The sequence below is a fragment of the Gossypium hirsutum genome, chromosome D13, assembly GCF_007990345.1.
Source record: "Gossypium hirsutum isolate 1008001.06 chromosome D13, Gossypium_hirsutum_v2.1, whole genome shotgun sequence".
In the NCBI taxonomy this organism is placed as follows: domain Eukaryota; kingdom Viridiplantae; phylum Streptophyta; class Magnoliopsida; order Malvales; family Malvaceae; genus Gossypium; species Gossypium hirsutum.
The window spans coordinates 52,249,800-52,270,948 of NC_053449.1; the positions used below are offsets into that span (position 1 = coordinate 52,249,800).

The 21,149-nt window shown below is 32.4% G+C and overlaps 2 protein-coding genes and 1 pseudogene across 2 annotated transcripts; all 3 read left to right on the top strand.

Moving 5' to 3' along the window:
* The first annotated feature begins 1,925 nt into the window (after positions 1-1,925).
* Positions 1,926-2,994, top strand: LOC107918784 (squamosa promoter-binding-like protein 3). Its single transcript, XM_041109099.1, has 2 exons — positions 1,926-2,380; positions 2,523-2,994. Exons 1-2 carry the CDS (start codon positions 2,079-2,081, stop codon positions 2,767-2,769), a joined length of 549 nt encoding a protein of 182 aa, XP_040965033.1. The 5' UTR covers positions 1,926-2,078; the 3' UTR covers positions 2,770-2,994.
* Positions 2,995-8,490: 5,496 nt separating this feature from the next.
* LOC107919734 (uncharacterized) lies at positions 8,491-9,302 on the top strand. The gene has a single exon (XM_016849119.2). It carries the CDS (start codon positions 8,587-8,589, stop codon positions 9,232-9,234), a length of 648 nt encoding a protein of 215 aa, XP_016704608.1. The 5' UTR covers positions 8,491-8,586; the 3' UTR covers positions 9,235-9,302.
* Positions 9,303-9,704: 402 nt separating this feature from the next.
* Positions 9,705-17,490, top strand: LOC107919258 (serine/threonine-protein kinase dst2-like; annotated as a pseudogene).
* Positions 17,491-21,149: the final 3,659 nt, after the last annotated feature.

Sequence of the window (21,149 nt, forward strand, 5' to 3'; positions counted from 1 at the left end):
AGAAGGCCATATAGTAGCGATTGTAACAACCCAGTGGCTTAAATGAAAACTTTCAAATGGTTCAATTATCATTTTGTAACTTTTTGAAATGGAGTGACCAAAACATAAATTTACTAATAGTTTAGTGACATTGGTGTAGTATACCCTTTGTTACATTATGTATTTTGTTATATCATAATGATGTTTAAAATATTTTAAATTTATATAAACTATAAATTTTTAGATACCCTTAGTAGCAAGAGTATTATGCTATAAACACGAGAGTTTAGGTTCAATTTCAAATAATACCATTTCCTACCTTCAATTATAAGATATATATATTCATCATGGTTATTGGAATCATATTAGTTAGTCTAATTGTAGCCAATATTTATTTTATGAACTTTTAATAATTTATTTAATTAAAATAAAATTAATAAATTAAATCTTCTAATCAATTTCAACCATCAATCTAATTTTAAAATTTTTGATAGTCATATAATATTTTTTTCATGTCATATAATATAAATGTGTGCCGCATATAATATTAGGTGTTCCATTTAATACATAGCTTGTGTGCCGCATATAATACTAAGTGTTTCATTTAATGCATAGCTTGTGAGGTTTTAAACTCTAATAAATATGACAAGTATTTATTTATTGATGTATTTAAATTTTTATTTTTATTTATTATAATTTATAACACAAGTCACACCTAAAAATGTGTCCTGATGTCAATGGATCTAGTTTTGGTGCTGTACAGTGCATTACAGGACTCATTTGAATTGCACTTTTGATATGTCTCTCTCAAGGGTGTCTTAGTAACAGGTGTTATAATTTTACAACCTGTAGAATTTGTTCTCAACCATTGTAACCTCAAAAACTCTTGCAAAAGGTTCTTTCTTTCCTCAAATTTGTATCAAAAGTTATATCGGTAGGATAAGTGTTCAATCAAATCGAATTTAGTAGAAAATTTTTGAATTAATCGAATTTATAAGTTCTATTTTATTATCTTTATTCGATTTAAATTTTTTCGAAATGAAATTCAAGTCGAGTTAAATCAAGTAAAATTGTTCGAGTTAAATTAAAAAATTAAACATATCAAATTAAAATCTTGTTACAGTATAACTAATTGCATATTAGAGTACATAAATTTGAAACTATATATATTTCAAAACTTTTTCAATGCAAAATAAGAAGAAAACAAGATACTTTTTAGCATGATAAACTTGAATCACTGATTAACTTATTTAGATTCTAAAATTATTATTTTATAAAATTTTTAAATTTTAACTATATTAATATATTCTTTAATTTTTAAAAGAAAATTTTGTAATTTTTTAAAAATTTATAAATTTTGGAATTATAAATATTTTAAATTTTCTTTTGTAATGTTTGTTAAGAAAGACTAATTTTCTCATTTTTAAAATTGATAAAGACCAAAAGTGTATTTACACCAATTTGTTATTTGAAATATTCGAATTATAAAATTTAACTCGATTCAAACTCAAAATTTAAATATTTTTCGATTTTTTCAAATCGAATCGAATTTTATCTAACTCATCTTATGATAAGATAACTCAGATAATAGGTTAACTATTTGAAACAATTAGTCTACTTCGAGGTTTTGGCGGAGGGCTAATAGAGATAATGAATCCATTTATACGAGGGTACTGAAGCTTTCCTCATTTGTGTGAAACATTTGCCATGAGGCATCATTCTATCGAAGGACGATGAAACCCTAAAATCACTATTAGATCAAATGAAATGGTAAAATTTTGATGCTTTTCAAGTAAGATTTGGAAAAATAAATAATAATAATAATAATAAAGTTGATGAGATTACTTATGAAAACCAACAATATTCCCAGCTGCTTCTTTTTGAACATCCAATCATTCACTAAACAGACACAAAAGCAAACATAAAAACAAGAAAAAAAATGTTGTTTCATTTGTGGTCCTCAACATCTTTTTCACCTTTTTTTTTTTTCCAAATTTTGATCTCAACATTTCATCACACCCCTCCATTATTTATATCTCCTCGACTACTGCAAATCGTAACTGCAGGTTTCAGAAGAGGGAGTAAATTGCAAAGCAAATATGAATAAGGATTTCATAGCTGAAGAACTTGACAATGACATGCAAGAAGAAGAAGAAGAAGGTGTTGGGGGTGATCATGGTTTCCCTGATGATGAAAAGAAGAAGAAAGGTTATGGAAGGAGAGGAGCAGCTGGTGGCGGTGGTGGGGTGTCGCCGCCTGCTTGTCAAGTGGAAAAATGTGGGCTTGATTTATCTGATGCCAAGCGATACCACAGGCGCCATAAGGTGTGTGAGATTCATGCCAAGGCGCCTTTTGTGGTTGTTGCTGGTCTGAGGCAACGCTTCTGTCAACAATGCAGCAGGTTTTGCTTTTACTTCTTTTTATCATCTTGATTTACTTTTTCTTCTTAATTACTTGACCAACAAGTCAATCAAAATTTACCATTTCATCTATATTTTTAAACATGAAAAACATTCTATGTTTCATGATGTATACATTCACAGATTCCATGAGCTACCGGAGTTCGATGAAGCAAAACGGAGCTGTCGAAGGCGGTTGGCCGGGCATAACGAAAGGCGTCGGAAGAGCTCAGCTGAATCATCATCAGCAGCAGAAAGTTCAAGTCGCAGAGGGATGATGATCAGTGCTCAACTGAAAGAGTCTCATTACCTAGCTGATGATCAAAGAGCCAGAGTCAATCCAATGGCAATCCATGGCAGTTCATCTTTTAAGCGTTCCCAAATCAGATAAGGAAGCTTAAGCGACCAAAACAATACGCTCCCTCTCTTCTGTCATCCGATGGTTCATGTCTTGCACTATGTACTACTTAGTAGATTTTAATGGAGGATTTTAATAACAATGTCAGGCATCAACTCGATTATCGAGATTTCACAAAGTTTGTTTTCATGCGAACTTGCCTTGCTGTATAATGATGATAATATCCCTTTATCTATGGAGTCTTCAATTGTATTTGCATCAATGGTTATTTATATCCATAATCCCCAATGAGCTAGTTGATTAATTGCTGTTATATTCATATTTTGGCCATTTAACAGGATTAAAAGCAAACATTTTTTAAAGTGATTCTACACGCTACTAATATTTTAATAAAAAATATTATATTTCAGGAAATTATACTATCAAATAAGTTGTTTTGTGGTGATGCTTTTCTTGGTAAAGCTTGTTTTGAATAATGACTCTTTTGGAAAAAAACAATTGTTTTAAACAATGGTTGTTCTAAACATATCTATTCCTGAAACGCCATTATTCTAAACAAGAGTTGTTATGAATATAACAACTTATTTGAAACAACCTCTACATCGAGAACAATTCACGTTTAAAATAAGTCAAAATAATCATTATTAAGGAACAACTCTTATCCAAGAACAACCATCGTCTGTCATTTCAAGAGATGTTCTGCGGAAGATATTTCATATGGTACCATTTCACCAAAGTAGAAGAAGTGGAAGTAACCCTAGAATATGGCAGGGTTCTTGGGTTATCTTCACTTTTAGAATGTTCTAGAAAGATTGGCTTGATGGATCAGATATAGAGGTAGTTAAGAGGTTCTTCTCTTAACATTTTCCTATAACACTGAGTGTTTTTCCCTTCTTTCAGAAACATGGTGAACTATTTTTCACTCTTCATCATCATCATTAGCAACGAAACCTTTCTCCATTCTCTATTAACCCATTGTAACTAAAAATTAATTTCATTTCCCTCATTAATTACCAACTTTGCAACTCTTATTCTTGAAACACTATAAATAAGAATCTTCCACAACTGATTTAAAAACTTTTAAGACTTTTGGCATTTTTAGCAATTTGAACTCTCAAAGGATTCTCTCTAAAATTATCTCAACTTACTTCTTTGTTAAGCCTGATTATTAGCAATATTTCTCTTTCTTCACCTTAGAGGCCACCACCTACCACCTTCTTCTAGTCATCCTCTCCGCCTTCTTTTAGTACATCTTATTCACTTGTTTACAATGCTTCCTCTCTTCATCAAAGAACCTCTACAATGATCAAAGTTTAAGTGATTTAATATGTCTTAAATTCAACCCATATCAAATTAAAATGCTAAAGCCTTAAGCTTGAATCTGAAACCAATCTTGGTTACACACATGTTCAGATACTTGTATAGGATTCCTCCTCAAATACCTATATTCAACACACATGGAGTGCAAATGGCATAGAAATTAACTACTTTTTTTTTATAGCTTCTTGTAGGAAATTCATTCTAGAAGCTGAAATGTAAGGCACATATGTGACAGAGAAAAGAGTAGTGATGACTATGAAACAACAATGTAATATGATTTGTTATAATTTCATTGGAAATCGAAATTAAAACTAATTACTTATAAGATCTAGAGATAGCATATGACATGATTTAATATATTATCAAAACAAATTTTACTTCAAATTGTCAGGAATAATATGGCCCAAATGACTATCAAATATAGCAAATAAACCGAGCTCATCGTTATCAACTTGCTTGCAACAACAGTCTTTCTTCCATGGGAATGATTTGCTTTCCCCTTTACTAAATGATAGCGATGTGTTATTTTCTTGGATATCTTAATTTTCCCATTTCAAGATTCAATTTTGGTAATAACTTGACCACATTTTATGTACTTTTTTTTCCTGCTGTAAATTAATATAAGCAGTTGATGTTTTGCTTTCCTCGTAAAGCCTCTCTCTCTCACTCAAGAAGCTAAAGCATTTAGCTTGGCTATAAATGGTGAGGATTGTAACAACCCAATATTTTGTTGGTGTCAAAAAATCCGAATTAAGGTTAAATTTTTAAATCGATGAATTAGTGAAATGAATATGAAGTTAGAAAGTAGAATCATTGTATAGCTTAATTAAATTGGTTGTTTAATAAAAAGTATAAGGACTAAATTATAAGTTAAGTATAATGATTTTTTTTGACGCATTGTACATATCCTTGATTAACAATTTACCATGTCCTTATAAATAAATATCCCATGGTTAAAGTTTAGTTAGCAGAGGAATTTGATCATTTCCATTCATCTCCACTAAATTTTATAATAGATAATGATCATTAGTTTTAGTTTAATTAAGTTTAATTAAATACTAATATATATATGTGTGTATGTGTATGTAAGTGAGTGGAAAGAGAGATAAAACTACAATCTTTTTCCCTTTATTGTTGTCGTCCAAGTTAAGGAAGAAAGGAGAAAAAAATTGTTTTCATTTTCCAATTTCGGTTCCAAAAATCAACAAGGTAATTATGTTTTTCTTCTTAAGCTTTTATGAATTCATGTTGTTTTAAGCATGATTTGATAGATCCAAGTGTTAGATTTTAAAATTATTAAGTGTATATCAAGTTGTCATTAAATGGGTTGGATGAAATTTGAAGCTTGAAAGTAATGGATTCATGAATGATGTTTCGTACATGTTAGGACTATATTAGAAAGTAACAGAACTAGTTGGATTAAGTTAGAAATTAATATAAGTTTTATAATTAATTTTGTGACATTAAGGATCAAATTGAATAGGTTGAAAGCTATTAGTAAATTTTGCTATAAAATGAAAGTACAAGGTCCTTAGTGGCTAAATTCAAAGTTGGATTTCAATTCGATAATGAATATTGAAAGATACGAGCATTTCGGATAATAAGGTTTTATAGCGGCTAAATTGAATAAATTCTTAACATGCTTAAATTGAATGTGTGGTTTTCACTTTGTATTCATATTTTAATTTATCGAACATAGCTAAAAATAAAGTCAAATCGTCGAGAGACAAAGGGAAGACAAAAACCGTCAATGACTAGCTATTTCAGTTTGTACTAATATAATTTGTTTTTCTTTCTTGAATTCAATTAAGTAACTAATCTTGTTAAAATACTAGTAACATACTATTACAAACTGTGTTAAATAATGGCTTAATTGGTAAGCTGACAGGTATGTTTAGGCTTATGGAATTCATTATGGTATTAATATAATTAGTTACTCAGTTATTATTATATTGAGAAGTACATGATAATATATATATATGGATATTGCAAAGTAAGAGATTGCGCTATTAAATGATGCTAGACATAGTTAGGGTATAGTTGACATGCCATAGGATTTGTATATGTAACTGGTGAGAGCATTTTGACACTACGGTGCAATTCATTCTAACACTTTAATGCGTTACATTTTGTGGAGTGTTAGGGGGATTAGTGCCTTTATGTCTGATTAGCACTTCGGTTCTTATTGTGGAGTGTTAGGGGTTAAGTTTGTGTACCTATACTTGTGTTTGCATCCAGTTAATAGGGGCTAAAAGAAAATTTTAAATATGTAATTCTGATTCTAGAAATGAGGTTATATTCTGATTCATTGATAAAAATGTCATTTTGAATTTGATAGTCGAATATTATGTTGATTCTGTTTATGAAAGGTCATTCTAAGTATAATAGGTGACGATAATCCTGTTGATATGATATTTTGATATTATTAACATTTTGATGTAACGTATTAGTTATATGTTACTATCTTAATATTTTTATATTTGAACTCAATTTATGTTAGTACTACTGAGTATTCAATGCTCAGCGTATGGTTTTGTTTGTTTCCATGCACAGACCTGTCTTCGGTTTTGGTGTGCTCGTGATCTTGTTAGCATCTAAGCCATTAGTTGTAATGTTTTCCTATGCTAAATTATAAGTGGCATGTACCTAAGTCATTAGAAGTATCTTGAAGTTATTAAGTCATTTTGATTTGTAAATACGTTAATGATGCAAGCCTTGGTGATTGGTTGAGTGATTTTGGATTTTACTTATCTTTTGGTATATATATGGATTTGATGGAGTAATTTTCATTGAATGGCTAGTTGTGCCTAAGTTTAATTAGGTTAGTTGTGTTGGAATAAATAATAGGCTTAATGACAAAATTTGTCACTAATGTTTGCATATTTTGTCAAAATGGTCTTAATTGTATTTTTAAACTTTTTTGGGCCATCAATCTTTGTTCTTTTTTTGTCAAAATTATACAAGTTAAGTATGTGTATTAGATTGGTAATTATATATATATACACCACATTTATGTTATGCTCGTAGAAATCGATCGATTGTCGGATTGATCGTATTACCTGTTTCTAATCCAATTGATTTATTTTTTTTCAAATCAATATCTTAATCAATTTCCGATTTAATATTATCTAAATCCACTGAACGTATTTAAACCAACTCCTTTAATCGAAATTGACGGAGTTTTGGCTCTTGATGCTGCTATTATGTCTTTTATATGGTTTAAACTTGGGCTTTCTACCTGAGAAATAGCCCATTACATAAATAACTCAGTAGCTGAGCCCACACTCTTGTAAAATAATGGACCTACCATTTTAAGAGATTCAACAGAAGGATAAAATATTGAAAAAGATTTGAGAAATTAATGACTTGCTTGTGGGGTGGGGGCTCACTGCCTGTGGTCCCAAAGACATTATGAACTCAAATGGGCCCAAAACTTCATCCAAACTAGCTCCTTTGTCCAAACTCCAAAGTGTTTGATGACCCTTTGCTTCCAAAATAAATTTGAAATTCGACCCCTAAAGACTAAACCACTACCTTCCTTATACCAAGGTTTGCTTTGTTGATCTACTATCATACCCATGGTCTTAGAGAGGAGCCTAAACAAAACAATAGGTTGGTACTTGGTACTTATATTAGCATTTAAGTAGTCAAATGTCTCTCCTATCTATGCTCCAAAAAGCTCTCTCTTTTTGCTTTACATGAAAGAGTATTTTTGGGAGATTGTGACAACTTATTGGATACATATAAAATTTAAAGAGCAATGACGTTAAATTTTATCAAACTAAATATTATAAGGTTTTGGGGCTAGAATGTTATGTTTCCTCGGAATATTATATATATATATTATTTCAATAGATGGTATTTAGTTATTTCTATGACTTATATTTCATAAAGAAAAGAAATTCACTTAATTTGAAGATGTCTTAATTTTTTATAAAAATGTTTTACTCGTATTTTTAATTTTAAGTTTAAATTTATACTAATTATTATTTATTTTATGCCTAATTAATGTAATATGTATGTAATAAATAAACACTTTTCTCGTGCCATTTCACTAATAACTAAATGGCACATTAAAATTAACCAAGTACAATTTATAATTAAAATAGGGAATTCAAATTATTGATGGTGAGAGATGAATAAACCTACCTACTTTGGAATGATTTAAGTCATGAAATTTGGGAATATCCCACACACTACCCAAGATTATTACAACACCAAGGTCTCCATGTGCATGGTTAAGCTTGAGTTGGCAAAATAACTTGATGATTTACACCACCAAAAACTCATCCCAATCACCCAACAAGGGGACCATATCTTTCCAAGCTGTCCCCTATAACCTCAAACACATGGTTCTCGCACATCCGATCATTTTAAACACGAAATAATCATATAAACATGTAAAAATCTATATAATACTGATTATAATTATCTCAACTTCCTTCCTTAATATAAATACTAGTACACAAGCTTACTTATATCAACATTCCAAACTCCCACACAAAAGATACAGTGTAATCAAAATCTCCCATGGAAAATCGGAGGAAAAGGTCAAGCTCTGGTGATCAAGATTCCGATTTCGAATTTGGGTGCTATACCCGCCCGGATTCACCCTCTTTAGATCCATATAAAACCTCACCAGCCGATCATCTTTTCTTCAATGGCCGACTCTTGCCACACGCCTTTCCTTTACAGCTTTCTCCAACAACAACAACAACAATGGGTTCAGCCGATAATGGTTCTCGACCTACAAGCCGAACAAGCAGCATCAACAGCAAGCATTCATTGATGTCTTCGAGAAGCAACAGTAGCAACAGCAGAAGCAGTACTTGCAGCAGTGCAAGAACAAGCTCGAGTGACAGTTCGGAGAGGAGATTATTGTACCATAGCAGAATCCGAGGATGTGAAAACAAAGCAAGCAAGCTTGTAAGTGGTCAGTTGTATGGGGATCCCCACAGATGGCAGTATATAACAGCAGTGCCTGTTCTGAAACGTGAGGTTTCCAGGAGGAAACATGCTGAAGCTAAGAAACAAGGTGATCATCAACAAAATTGTGTTTCTAGAGGAAGATCAAGGGGTTGCCTGAGATTTTTCAGGTTATTTTTGTTGGCCTGTAGGGAATGTCATGCCTTGGAACCTTCCAGGAAACAAAGATGTGGGGCAAGGAAATTTGACTAGTGTTGATCGATTTTTCATGATTAATTAATCCATGTAGATTATTCAACCTTTTTTTCCCTGAATATATTCTTGTTTGAGTTTGTGTTGATTTTGTCCTTTCAACGTCATTTGTTTGGAATTTTGGCACAAAATTTCTTGTAAACTGAAAATATAAAATCAGAAAAAAAAAAACATTCAAGATATTTATATCATTTCCATGATTTTGGTATTATTATATTATTGAATTTTCAATACAAATATGTGTTCGATTTAATTTTTCATATTTTTATAAAAATATTCAATATTTGATATACCATACTCCATTAAATATTTTGATTTGGTTTGTGAAAATTTCAATAGTTTATATATAGTTAACAAAGGCCCATTTGGATCATGGCCTTGCTGACCCTTGTTTTGCCCTTAACAGGTTGCCCGTTTAACGTTTATCTTATAAAACTCCTTCCAAACGGCGCGTTTTAAGTCTTCGCGAAATTAAAATTTTCCCGGAAAAAAATAAAATAAAAAAACCTCGAGAAAAACTCCATATTAACAAACAAAACTTTTACTTTTCTTATTCCTCGATTTTCTTTCAAAGCTCTGAAAAATCCACGCTATCGAAACAACGAAAGAGAAAGATCTGCAAAAACCCAAAAGGTAAAATAAAAGGAAAACATTTTTCGAACAAAAAGAAAGAATATTATGAAATTGAAAAAAAAAAGAAACATGTTTTTGTTGGGATATTGTAGTTTCAGTATTAAAGGATATTGAAATTTGTAATTGGTCGCTGTTAAATTTGGTTTTAAGAATTCTTGTTTGTTTTTTTTAGCATATCAATTTTAGCTTATCCATTCTTTCGCGTAACAGAAGTGGAATTCTTTTTTTCTTTTTTTTTTCTTTTGGTGTCTCTTTATATGTTCTTTGCTTTCAGTGTGAGAGCTTATACATCTGCTTTTATTTAGGTTTTTAGATCTTGAAATGTGGGAATCTTTTAGGATATGTTTTTGCATTTTGTTATTTGTAGGTGTTAGTTTTTATTTGAGAATATTAATGGTTTTGGTTTTATATTTCTGTTTCAGGGATTGGGTTTTTGATGATGGTTTTGGCTATTTAGAAGTAGGCGTTGAATTGTAATTGAAGAATGGGTGGAATGTGAATGTTTTGAGGGGTTGATTTTGGGGTGGCTTTGATCTTTGGTGTCCAAGGAGTTTGTACGTAGAAATGGCTGATATAGAAGGTTTACAACCAGCAGCGGGGTCTAGATTTAGTCAGGTGGAGTTGATTGGCAGGGGAGCCTTTGGTGACGTCTATAAAGTGTAAGCCTGTTATTTTGATTTATTTCCCAATCACATTGCTTGAGTTTATTTGCATTGTTTATTTACATTTTGTTATAAGAAAAGAACTTAAATCTAATGTGAGTGTTACTTGTGATTGAATATTTATGTTTCACATTGTAGAAATCTTTTTCCGGTGTTTAATTTAGAGTTGCTTCATGTTTGTGGGATTAGATTATTGATAATAATGCTTTATTGAATTGAAATCTTATCGTGTCTTAAGTAGAAAATATACCATTTACCTAAAACTTGAACTAGTGTGTATATATATATGGAGAAAAATATCTTCCTAACGGATGGGGAAAAAGGAGCTTAAAGGGCTGTTGGGTGTCGATTGACTAAGCAATAAATTGGCAACACCTAATAACCTTATTAGCATTATAATTACTTTGTTTTGTTATGTTTGTTGTTAGCTTCTTTGATTTTGCTAAGTTTTGACCATTAGGATTATCTTGAGATAGGCACATTATTTGGTATGTGCTAATAATAGAATTGGCTTAAAAAATGACTGTTGCAAAAAGATGTGGTTGTTTAAATCATGAGCCATGGTTAATGAAAATGAGATGGATAACTGATGCTTTTCTTGATTTGCAGGTTTGATAAGGAATTGAAAAAAGAAGTTGCTATCAAAGTTATTGATTTAGAGGACTCTTAAGTTGGTAACTTTGTTAAATTGTATTAGGTTTGTTCCTATTTCAACAGTCAAAAGGCTGGTGCTTGCTCTGAGCAAGAAAGTCTTGTCTCTTGTTTAGTGTTTATTTTTTTATGTTAGACCTAGCGATTCTGAATACGAGACAGTACACAGCACTAGCATGACACTTGAACATAACTAATTCATGATAAAAAAAAATGACATGACACCAAAAAAAAAAACATTATCCAACACGAATACACAAATGTGTTAAACTACATACAACATGAATTACTAAAGTATCCAATTTTATATAAATATATAATATCTTAAACATGCATGTGACACGTAAAATTACAGCTGCACGACAAGAATACATGAATTGCCAGCTCGCTATTAAGTATTAAACCCACTCTTTTTTCTTCCTCCTCCCATCTTCCTTTCAGTCTATGTCTACATGTTGGGTCTTCTGGTGGCAATCTCTTTTTGCATGACAAATAAATTAATTGCATCACTTGTTTGTGCATGCTCAGCAAAGTAAATTTATCTTCCTTTATCAGTATCATCCTTAAGAGCATCATAATTCATCAACTTGCATGGAAGTTACAGAAGCCTTTACTTATTAGTAAGTAGATGGGGCATATAACAACTTCCTTCTTTCACTCGGTGTTTATTTTTAGTTTGGTTTTGGTTTTGGTTTTGGTTTTTTAGCTGTTTCTTATGGTTGCCTTTGTTTTGTATTCTGCAGTGAGGATGACATTGAGGACATCCAGAATGTATTGCCTTACTTTCCTGGGAGCTAGTATCCTAAGTTTTCAACGAGTAGGTTACTAGGTTTTTCATATGTTTTGTTTTTGTTCCAGGAAATTTCTGTTTTGTCACAATGCCGCTGTCAATACATCACAGAGTATTATGGTTCCTATCTTCACCAAACTAAACTGTGGTTGATAATGGAATACATGGCTGGTGGTTCAGTCGCTGACCTAGTAGGTCACTTCTACTTCCTTCTGCATGTTTGTTGCATGATGCTTGGCTGAAGATTAACAAATTTTGCTTCCCTATTAACATGAACTCTTTTGTGTTTTCTTGGTTTCACACTGTTTCTGATCAAGATATTTGAAATTTTGAAAATGACCATAACAATGATCATTGCACATATACCATTATTAGGAAGAAACAGATTAGGAAGTCTTGATTTAGACTATGCCTTAATCAAATAAGGAGTGGGTTTAAATACTTCTCTCTGTATTACTAGATGAAGAACTTGGTTCCTAGCTCTTTCTTTTTCACTTTTCTAACAATATTTTCCATGTAGTTTGAATTCCATTGATCTTGAACTCCATTTCTTTTGTTTTCTTCCTTTTTCCCTCTTTTCTTTTTGTAAAATATGAACCCCGTGATATTTCTGCCATCTTTCCTGTAGTAGTGCTTTTATCTCCAATTTCAAGGCGTCTCTTTTAGCAGACATGACCCTTTTTCTTTTCTTCTTTTCTTTACCTGTTGTACTGTCAACACAAGGTTTCTTTTTCTGATATTTTTGGACAATTCCCTCATATATCTCTCTGGTTGTATGTGAACTAGTATTGGCTGCTTATATTAGTGTATTTTCTCTTGTTTATCATCTGACCCAGTGCACTATAATTCCCAAATAACACTTCCTTTTCTGTAAAGTTAATGGTTACTCTTTATGTACAGCTCCAATCAGGCCCTCCACTAGATGAAATGTCAATTGCCAGTATTTCAAGGAAAGATTCACAGAGATATCAAAGGGTGTTTTTCTTCACTCGTGTTACCCACTTATAAGTTATAAGATATAGGTGCACATAGATACGAATAATTTTAGAGCATTTGGTCTACAGACTTGTATAGTTATACCCTGCTTCAAGTAATTCTTCTCATTTTTCTTTTCAGCCATTTGATTTTCTAATGTTGTTTGTACCTAGCAATTTACTTTGTTCATTACTGGAAACATTTTTGCTATCACTTTTGGCAGCGGCAAGCATTTTATTGACCGAGAATGGTGATGTTAAGGTACTTCTCTTCCTCTCAAGTGGGCCCACATTTTGCATGAATTATATCTGTAGAGTTCCTTCGCATATAGTATAAAGTGGTATAAGTATATACAATTTGCCCTTTGGAATTAATTTTGTGGCCTTGAAACAGGTTGCAGATTTTGGTGTTTCAGCACAACTAACAAGGACGATATCGCAGAGAAAGGTACGGTACAGTACATTTAATTTTGTTCACATCGTTTTTCCAATCTTCTCAGGCTTTGGCTGCTGTCTATGCCTAGGGTGGCACTGCTCTCCCTCCCTCCCTCCCCCTCTCTCCCCCAGTGGTTTGCTTGTCTTATGATCATCAATGAACTAATATGGTTGACGATGTCAGACTTTTGTAGGAACACCATTCTGGATGGCACCAGAAGTTATTCAGAATTCAGATGGATACAACGAAAAGGTACTTCTAAAGCTGTGCTTTGGAGTTCTTTCTCAAGTTTTCTGACATGTTTTGTTGCTTCAACCTGCCATCCATCCATACATTCTCTTCCCCTCTTAGGCACATATACGCAGCCTGCCATATCTTTGTCTGCTAAGCCTTGTTGAGTAATGAGCATTCCATCATTTGATTCTTTGATGATATAGGCAGATATATGGTCTTTGGGCATAACTGTGATTGAAATGGCCAAAGGGGAACCTCCACTGGCAGACCTTCACCCAATGTGAGTTCTTTTTATAATTCCTCGAGACAATCCACCTCAGCTAATCTCAATAGTTTTGTTATCATGCTGAAATTTACATCAAATGATTTATGCTTATGTTTCTCATTCTCTTGGTGGAATCATCATGCTTTACAGTGTACATGTAATCCTAAATTTTCTATCTTGCAGTTGGATGAGCATTTTTCCCGCCCCATGAAAGAATTTGCTTCCTTATGTTTAAAAAAGGTACCTGCTGAGGTAAGCAATTAAGCTTTCACATATTTTTGTATTTGTTTAGTGTAAGTAGTTTTTCTAGAGCCCTATAAGCTGCCAATAAACCACAACATTAGTCTTTAATTGTTGTTTTTTAAAACTATCCCGATATGTATTAGTCAAGTAATCCTGGGTTTATTGGCTAAGTTGTTTCTTAATGCTATAAAATGTCTTATGTTTTTCTTTAATTTGTATATTCAGAGGGCTACTGCTAAAGAACTTCTCAAGCATCGTTTTATCAAGAATGCTAGGAAGAGTCAGAAGCTTCTGGAGAGAATTAGGTGCCATCCTGTACTTGGTTCTTCTAATCTATATATTATGGGAATCTTTATCTTACGGAATTTTAAGGTGTCAAAGCATCTGGAACATGCTACATTATGCTTATGCCTATGTTTCTATAATGTCATGACTGGGGGATGCTAAGTTCGAAATATCATTTTTACCTTGGTTATTGTATTTAAGATGCTTGCATTTTTTGTTCTTAACAGAGAGCGCCCAAAGTACCAATTAAAGGAAGATGCTGAAACCCCCAGAAATGGCCCCAAGCCTGTAGGAGAGTCAACTGACATTGTGAAGGTGACAAGAGATGTAAGAGGTGAAGAAACTGTGAGAGCTAGGTGGGCTGATCATATTAATTAGCTTTACTTCTTTTCTTCTTTTTTTTTTGATGGGATTCTTACTGACTTCTTCTGATCAGCAGTAATCAGGGGAAAACATTTAGAAGTGCTGGATGGGACTTCAGTATTGGTGGACAACAGAATACAGGTACCATTCAAAGTGCTCCAAAACCTCCTCAAGTTAGAGAAAGGAAACTAGACGTCACATATAATCAAGCTATACAAAGACCTTGAGAGAGTGGTAACACACTTAATGAATTCCCTGAAGTTTCCTCTGGAAAAGGCACTAGAGAGTTGTATTCTAATGAAAATCAAGATAATTACCATGATGTAAGATTCTCTCTCGTTGTGCATTGTGGCTTTTGGCATCATAAGTTATTTTCTTGTCCTATGTGCTTACTAAGAATATCTGTTGCAGGGGATGATCTTGGCATTTCAAAGACTACATTTTTCTGAATTAACAGATTGGAACTGGACATATGATTAAGTTGATATATTTTGTTGTAATATGATTAAAAAATTTTGAGAAATTTTTTCCTGTCTGCCGCTAATTGGACTAGAAAATTTGCTTAGGTGTTTCACCAGCCATTTCTGGTATAATCTGTTTGTCTCTCACACTTAAGTATATGGACATTTTATGCTCAGATCTTATCTCATTGTTTTTGTTGCTTAATTCCCAGGATGAAACATCTGTCGGTGGCTCAGGAACAGTAGTCAGAAGATCTCCTAGAGGATGTCAATCATCTGGATTGATTCGTGATCCAAGTTCTCTTGTAAGCCTCCTTCACTTCTCTCACGATAGTGTTCACAAAAAAACATTATGCAGACAAGTCTTGGTCAAATTAGGGCTTTTATCCCGTTACTATACTCAACTTGGGGATGTAGCCCATGTACTTTAATTTGACATAATTTGGTCCTCCTACTATCATTAATATTATGCCTTAATCTAAATCATTTACACCGTTAAAAATTCCATTAGCCAGCTGGTGCAGATTTTACATTAAAAGGACTAAATTTCCCTATCATTTAAAAGGTGAAATTATGGTTATCAAATTAGTTGTTTCCACTAATTTATCATTTACAAAAAAAAAAAGAAAGTTATAACTCAGCCTCATGATTTGAACTATTGTTTTGAAAAAGAAGTTCCCCATCAGCTGACTAATTGAATTTTTGAATGGTGATAGTGATTTGTACTTAAGGCATAGTATCAATAAGTACGGATCGACCAAATTATGCCAAATTAAATTATAGAGACTAAATTCCCAAGTTGAAGATAGTACAGGGACGAAAACCATAATTAGACCTAAAGTCTTTTGCCTTTTGTGTCTCATCTGTTGATTTTATTCAATTTCAATGTGCTGTGTAGTCTAGCAGTGAACATGCTTCTTTTGAAGATGCTTCTACCAGCGGAACTATTGTTTTCTGTGGCCAACATGATGACTCGGATTCTCCTCCAACTCCAAGATCTAGGCTAGGTATTCAAGGGAGACCTTCGGCTGCATCGGTTGAAGATGGTACATCAAATCTTGCATTATATTTCTTTTTCATCTTTCTTGATCAGCTATGATACCTCCTAGATTCCTCCTATAGAAATCTGAGTTCAGCATGGAACTCAAATTTACATTTAGCTTCTAAATACAGCGTGTATGATGATTTCTGTTGAAATGCTCATCTTTTAACAGTTCTAATTCTTCCAGGTAAACCTGATGAAGAACTCGCCGTATCTTCACTGCAGGGTTTTATATAGCTTTGGTTATGATTTGCTTGTGTTAATATCTCCATTCCAGAAGTTCTCATGAATATTTTGATGCGCAAAAAGCATTCCCAAGAACATGTCAACCAAGTGATGATGAAGAAAATGCAAAGATCACATCATCATGTATACCACTATCCATGTTGCTTATCCCTTCCCTTAAAGAGGTGTGCACCACTTGACATTTAGGTAACTTTGCATTATATTTGTTCACTTCTTAATATTTTGTCAACGCACGAAATGTAGGTCATTGCTGATGATTCAGAAGGGCGAGTTATGCGTGTAGTTACAAATTCCCTCGTACATATGGAGCGTACAAAGCCTGGATCATGCGAAGCTCTTGTTTGCAAATTGCTCGATCGACTAGCCAGGTTCAGGAATGAATAATTATTTTTGTTCTTTTAACTTGAAGAAACTCAAGCAGAAGTAAACTTTTGCAGCTCGAAGGAACCGTCAATGAAAGGTTTGCAGGACGTAGCAGCTCGGATGTTCAATAAAGGCAAGGTGACTCCTGAAGATGTGCAAAATTCAAGCCCAGAAACTGACGGTAAGAAAAGGCTGCAGCATAAAGAACTTCATTCAAATTCCAACTTGAGCCCACTGGCAAGGTTTCTTGTTTCCAGGTTTGACGGAAAATTACTCCCTTACCTAACAAATGATTTCATTATTTCACAAGATGAAGTCTTGTTTACAATTTGCTATTTAATGGCACCAAACCGTTGTAAAAGCTTTCTCATAAAATGCAGATGGCAAAGCCAAACATCTCTGGATCTCAGCCGTGTTAAAATGAAAACTGTGAGATCGATTATACATCTATGTTCCATTTGTTCTGATTTTGATGTACATAACATTGCTAGCAATTGTCGCATTTTTGACATCATTGATGTATAATTAGGGTTTGCAATTATCACATGATAAAATGTAATCTCGGCAACATTAATCATATTCATTAAAACATAATATCTTTCGCGGTATATCTGATCATTTTCATTAACAAACGGATTGGAGGCCTCGGTCAGGCCTGATGACCATCGATGGGAGCAACCTTCCATGTTTCATGAATGAAGAGAGTTCATATGATTGCAACGTTGAGATACGGATATCACCTAATCTGAGCCAATAGTGAAACGCATCCTTCCAGGTTTCTTACGAAGATAAGGTTATGGCTTCCATTGCATTTCAGCCATGTAGTTTCGAAGACTCTTTTCTTTTTGGTGGGTGTAAAAAAGATTGAATATTCCAGTTGCAACTGAAGATTGAGCGTTAGAAGCAGAATGCAAGGTCTCACGTGTTGCCAAACCCGTCTAAGAAACTAATGGAACTGAGCATAACCTAATTGGTAGTGTCTTTCATTGGGGCCTCTCTCTTTCGTTCAGGGGGAGAGGAGGAAGAAAATGAAAGAAATTAAATATTAATCATGACCTCTCATATCTAATGTTGTGCTAAATTTTTATTTGGTGCAATTATACAATTTGAATTACAAATTTTTGAGATGTCGAATATAATTTATTTTCATGTATTATTTTATGATATATCCTTTTTTAAGGGATTAAATGGAATATTTTTATATTAATTTATAATTTAATCATTTATAAGAGACTATAGTTGTAATTTTTCAATTTTTGAAAAAGGCTTTGCTTGTCCCTTGTATCCACAAATGTATATATATAAAACTTTATTTTGAATCAATCATACACATTTAAAAAATATATATCAATTTATTTTTATATTAAATAAATATAATTATTTGTGTATGAAATATATAAATATAAAATAAGTAGGTTAATAATTTAGGAAGATAAATAAAAATTTCATACATAAAACTTAAAAAAATTAATTTAAACTATAAAAACCAGTTTTACTATTAAAGTAAAATTTCAATAAGTTATTTAAGTTTTCCAAAGCTAATTAAATAAATTTAGGAGCTTGTTGGCATAGAGTGAACAAACAAAGCAGTGAGTTGCCGCCATTCTCCAAAATCCAAGCTGACACGTCAGCTGAACTGTTACTCACCTTCGGACAAGATCGCATGTCTTTTTCTCGTTCCATAGCCGCCGGCATAAGCGTCCAAAAGTTTCACGTGATGTCGAGCAGGTGGCTAACAATGATTGGATGGAGATATGATGCGTGACATTAAAGAGAGTTTAGTTTGGCGGAATCAAGACGACACGAAGACTGGCGTGGCCCCACTCCAAAAGTGGTAGCCGCCGCGGCCACCTCTTTCAAGAATGGTTCACGTGTCGATTTATTTTATTTAAAGCTCCTGTAGTTTTTTGAAATTTAAAATTTAATTTTAACTTTTAATTTTAAAAAATTGAGTTCCTGTACTTTTTATTATTTAAAATTCTTAATCCCTCCGGTTAAATTTAATGGTGTCAAAGGTAAAATAATTTTTTAACCTTCAACATTTATATTTTTTTCCATTTGATCCTTACCTAAAGTACTTAAAATTTTTTTTAAAATAATTTTGTCATATTTTAAATAAAAACAGAAAAATGAAAAGAAAACCTCTCAAAATTCAAAAAATAAAAAATATAAATAATTTTAAAAATATAAATTTTCCCAAATTCAATTATACCTAAACTAGACTAGACCAAACAGTCGAACCAAAAATCAATTAGGGCATCAATCTAAAAACAGGTAAAACAATATATTCACCCTCAAACTGGCATGGGCTGGTTGAATCGAGCTAAAAAATCAGTTGAAGTAATTTTGAACTAGTTTGACCAATTGATTCCCTACACAATTGGTTTGATAGGTTCAAAGAAAATAAATTATTAAAAATAAAAATATATATATTTAAAAAATATAAAAATTGGTTCAAGTACTAGTTCAACTATTTTTTAGCTTGATTCAATCAATTCGTACTGATTCGCGGGTCAACTAATTTTTTACAAACCGATACCCCTATTGGTTCTTAATCTAATTGGTCCAATCTAGTTTTAGATTACATTGAATTTTTATATTTTTAAAATATTTTTTAAAAAATCTTTTTATTTTTGAATTTTAAAGAGGTTTTTTTCTCATTTTTTTAAATTATTATGTTTTTGTTTAAAATAAGAAAAAGTATATAGTTTTTTTTATTTATAAAAATCTATGTACTTGTAAAGGGTATGAACCAATTTGACAAAAAACTATAAAGAGTTAAAATTTTTAAAAATCGATAGACCTGCAAATGGGTACGGACTGGTTGAACTGGGCTAGAAAATCAATTGAACTGGAAATTGAATGGATTTTTACAATTTTTATTTTCTAATAATTTATTGCTTTGAATTGGTTGGACCAACCGTTGTGGAAACCAATTGGTAAGATATGTACAAAATCAATTCAATTATCGATTCAATTGATTTTTTAGTCCAATTCAACCAGTCTGTACCGGTTCACGGGTAAACCAATTTTTACCTCTCATCGGGCCAATACCCATTTAATTCCTAGTCTGATTGACCAGTTCAATTCGATTTAGATAACGTTGAAATTCGTAATATTTGTTTATATTTTTAAAAAATGTTATCTTTAATTTTTAAAAATTTTAAAGTGTTTTTATTTATTTATTCATAATTTTTTTAACAAAACAATTATATATATTTTTATGTTTTTATTTAAAAATGAAAATAATATTTTTAAATTTTTTAAAATAATTTTAAAGGTAGGGACGAATTCCAGAGTTGACATTGTTAAAGGTAAAGACCAATCCTAGAGTTGACATTGTTGGGACGACTTTACTTGAGTACCACCCCATTTGAATAGGATTGTACTAAGACAATAAAATGATGATTACACTTGTGGTTAAAAATAAAATTAAAAAACTATAAATGTTGAGGGCTAAAAAGGTTGTTTTACTGATGTGAGCTCGCCCATCAAGCCTAATGATGAACCTATGGAGCTGCCATCGGGGCCAATCACTCGAGCCCGTGCCAAGAGATTTCAAGAAGTTGTGGGTAGCTAAATTGCTCGAGTTTGGGTCGATGGAATGGTCGAACATCAAGTGGCCAGCTCAAGTAGCTCGATGTGCAATTTTCTACAAGCTGACTTAGCTTGTGCTAGCTCAAGGGAGCTCAAATAGTCATTTAGTTAGCTCATTGAGCTAGATTGTAGTTTATTTAATTTATTGCATTTTAGTTGCTGAAAAAAGTTATTAATTAAGTTAGTTAATTAGTTAAGTTTCAGTTTAATAAATTAATTGGTCTAAATTCTGGACATTTTTAATTCAAGTATTAATGTGCTGTAATTAATACATATATTAAGTTGTCTTAATTTAATACAAATTTTTAATGTGTCTTAGGCCAGCCGAAATTAATATAGAAAATTAATTTGTCTTAGTTCATGCATAAATATGTCTTAAGTAGCTGCCGAATTTATGTTGCCATATTGCATGAATTTATTTTGTCCTAAAACAAGAATTAAAGGCTGATTACTCTCCTCCATGCACCCCTTCGTGAACAGCAAGGCTCTTTTGAGGGCTGCCTTTCACTTTCCAAAGCAGCTCAATTCAGCTCATCAATCCCCTTGGAAGACGCCACCAGCACCTGAACCAAATTTTCTAACTTTTGGCCATTCGGTTTCATGTGTTCACACACATGGCTGCTCCTATTCTTTGGTTCACACCATGGGGCTGTTGGAGATCCCCAAAACT

What these genes read in the sequence shown, in the direction of transcription:
- LOC107918784 (XM_041109099.1), top strand. Translation starts at nt 2,079, where the DNA reads ATGAATAAGGATTTCATAGCTGAAGAACTTGACAATGACATGCAAGAA. An exon ending in TTCTGTCAACAATGCAGCAG is followed by an intron (nt 2,381 to 2,522) that starts GTTTTGCTTTTA and finishes ATACATTCACAG; the next exon opens with ATTCCATGAGCTACCGGAGT.
- LOC107919734 (XM_016849119.2), top strand. Translation starts at nt 8,587, where the DNA reads ATGGAAAATCGGAGGAAAAGGTCAAGCTCTGGTGATCAAGATTCCGAT.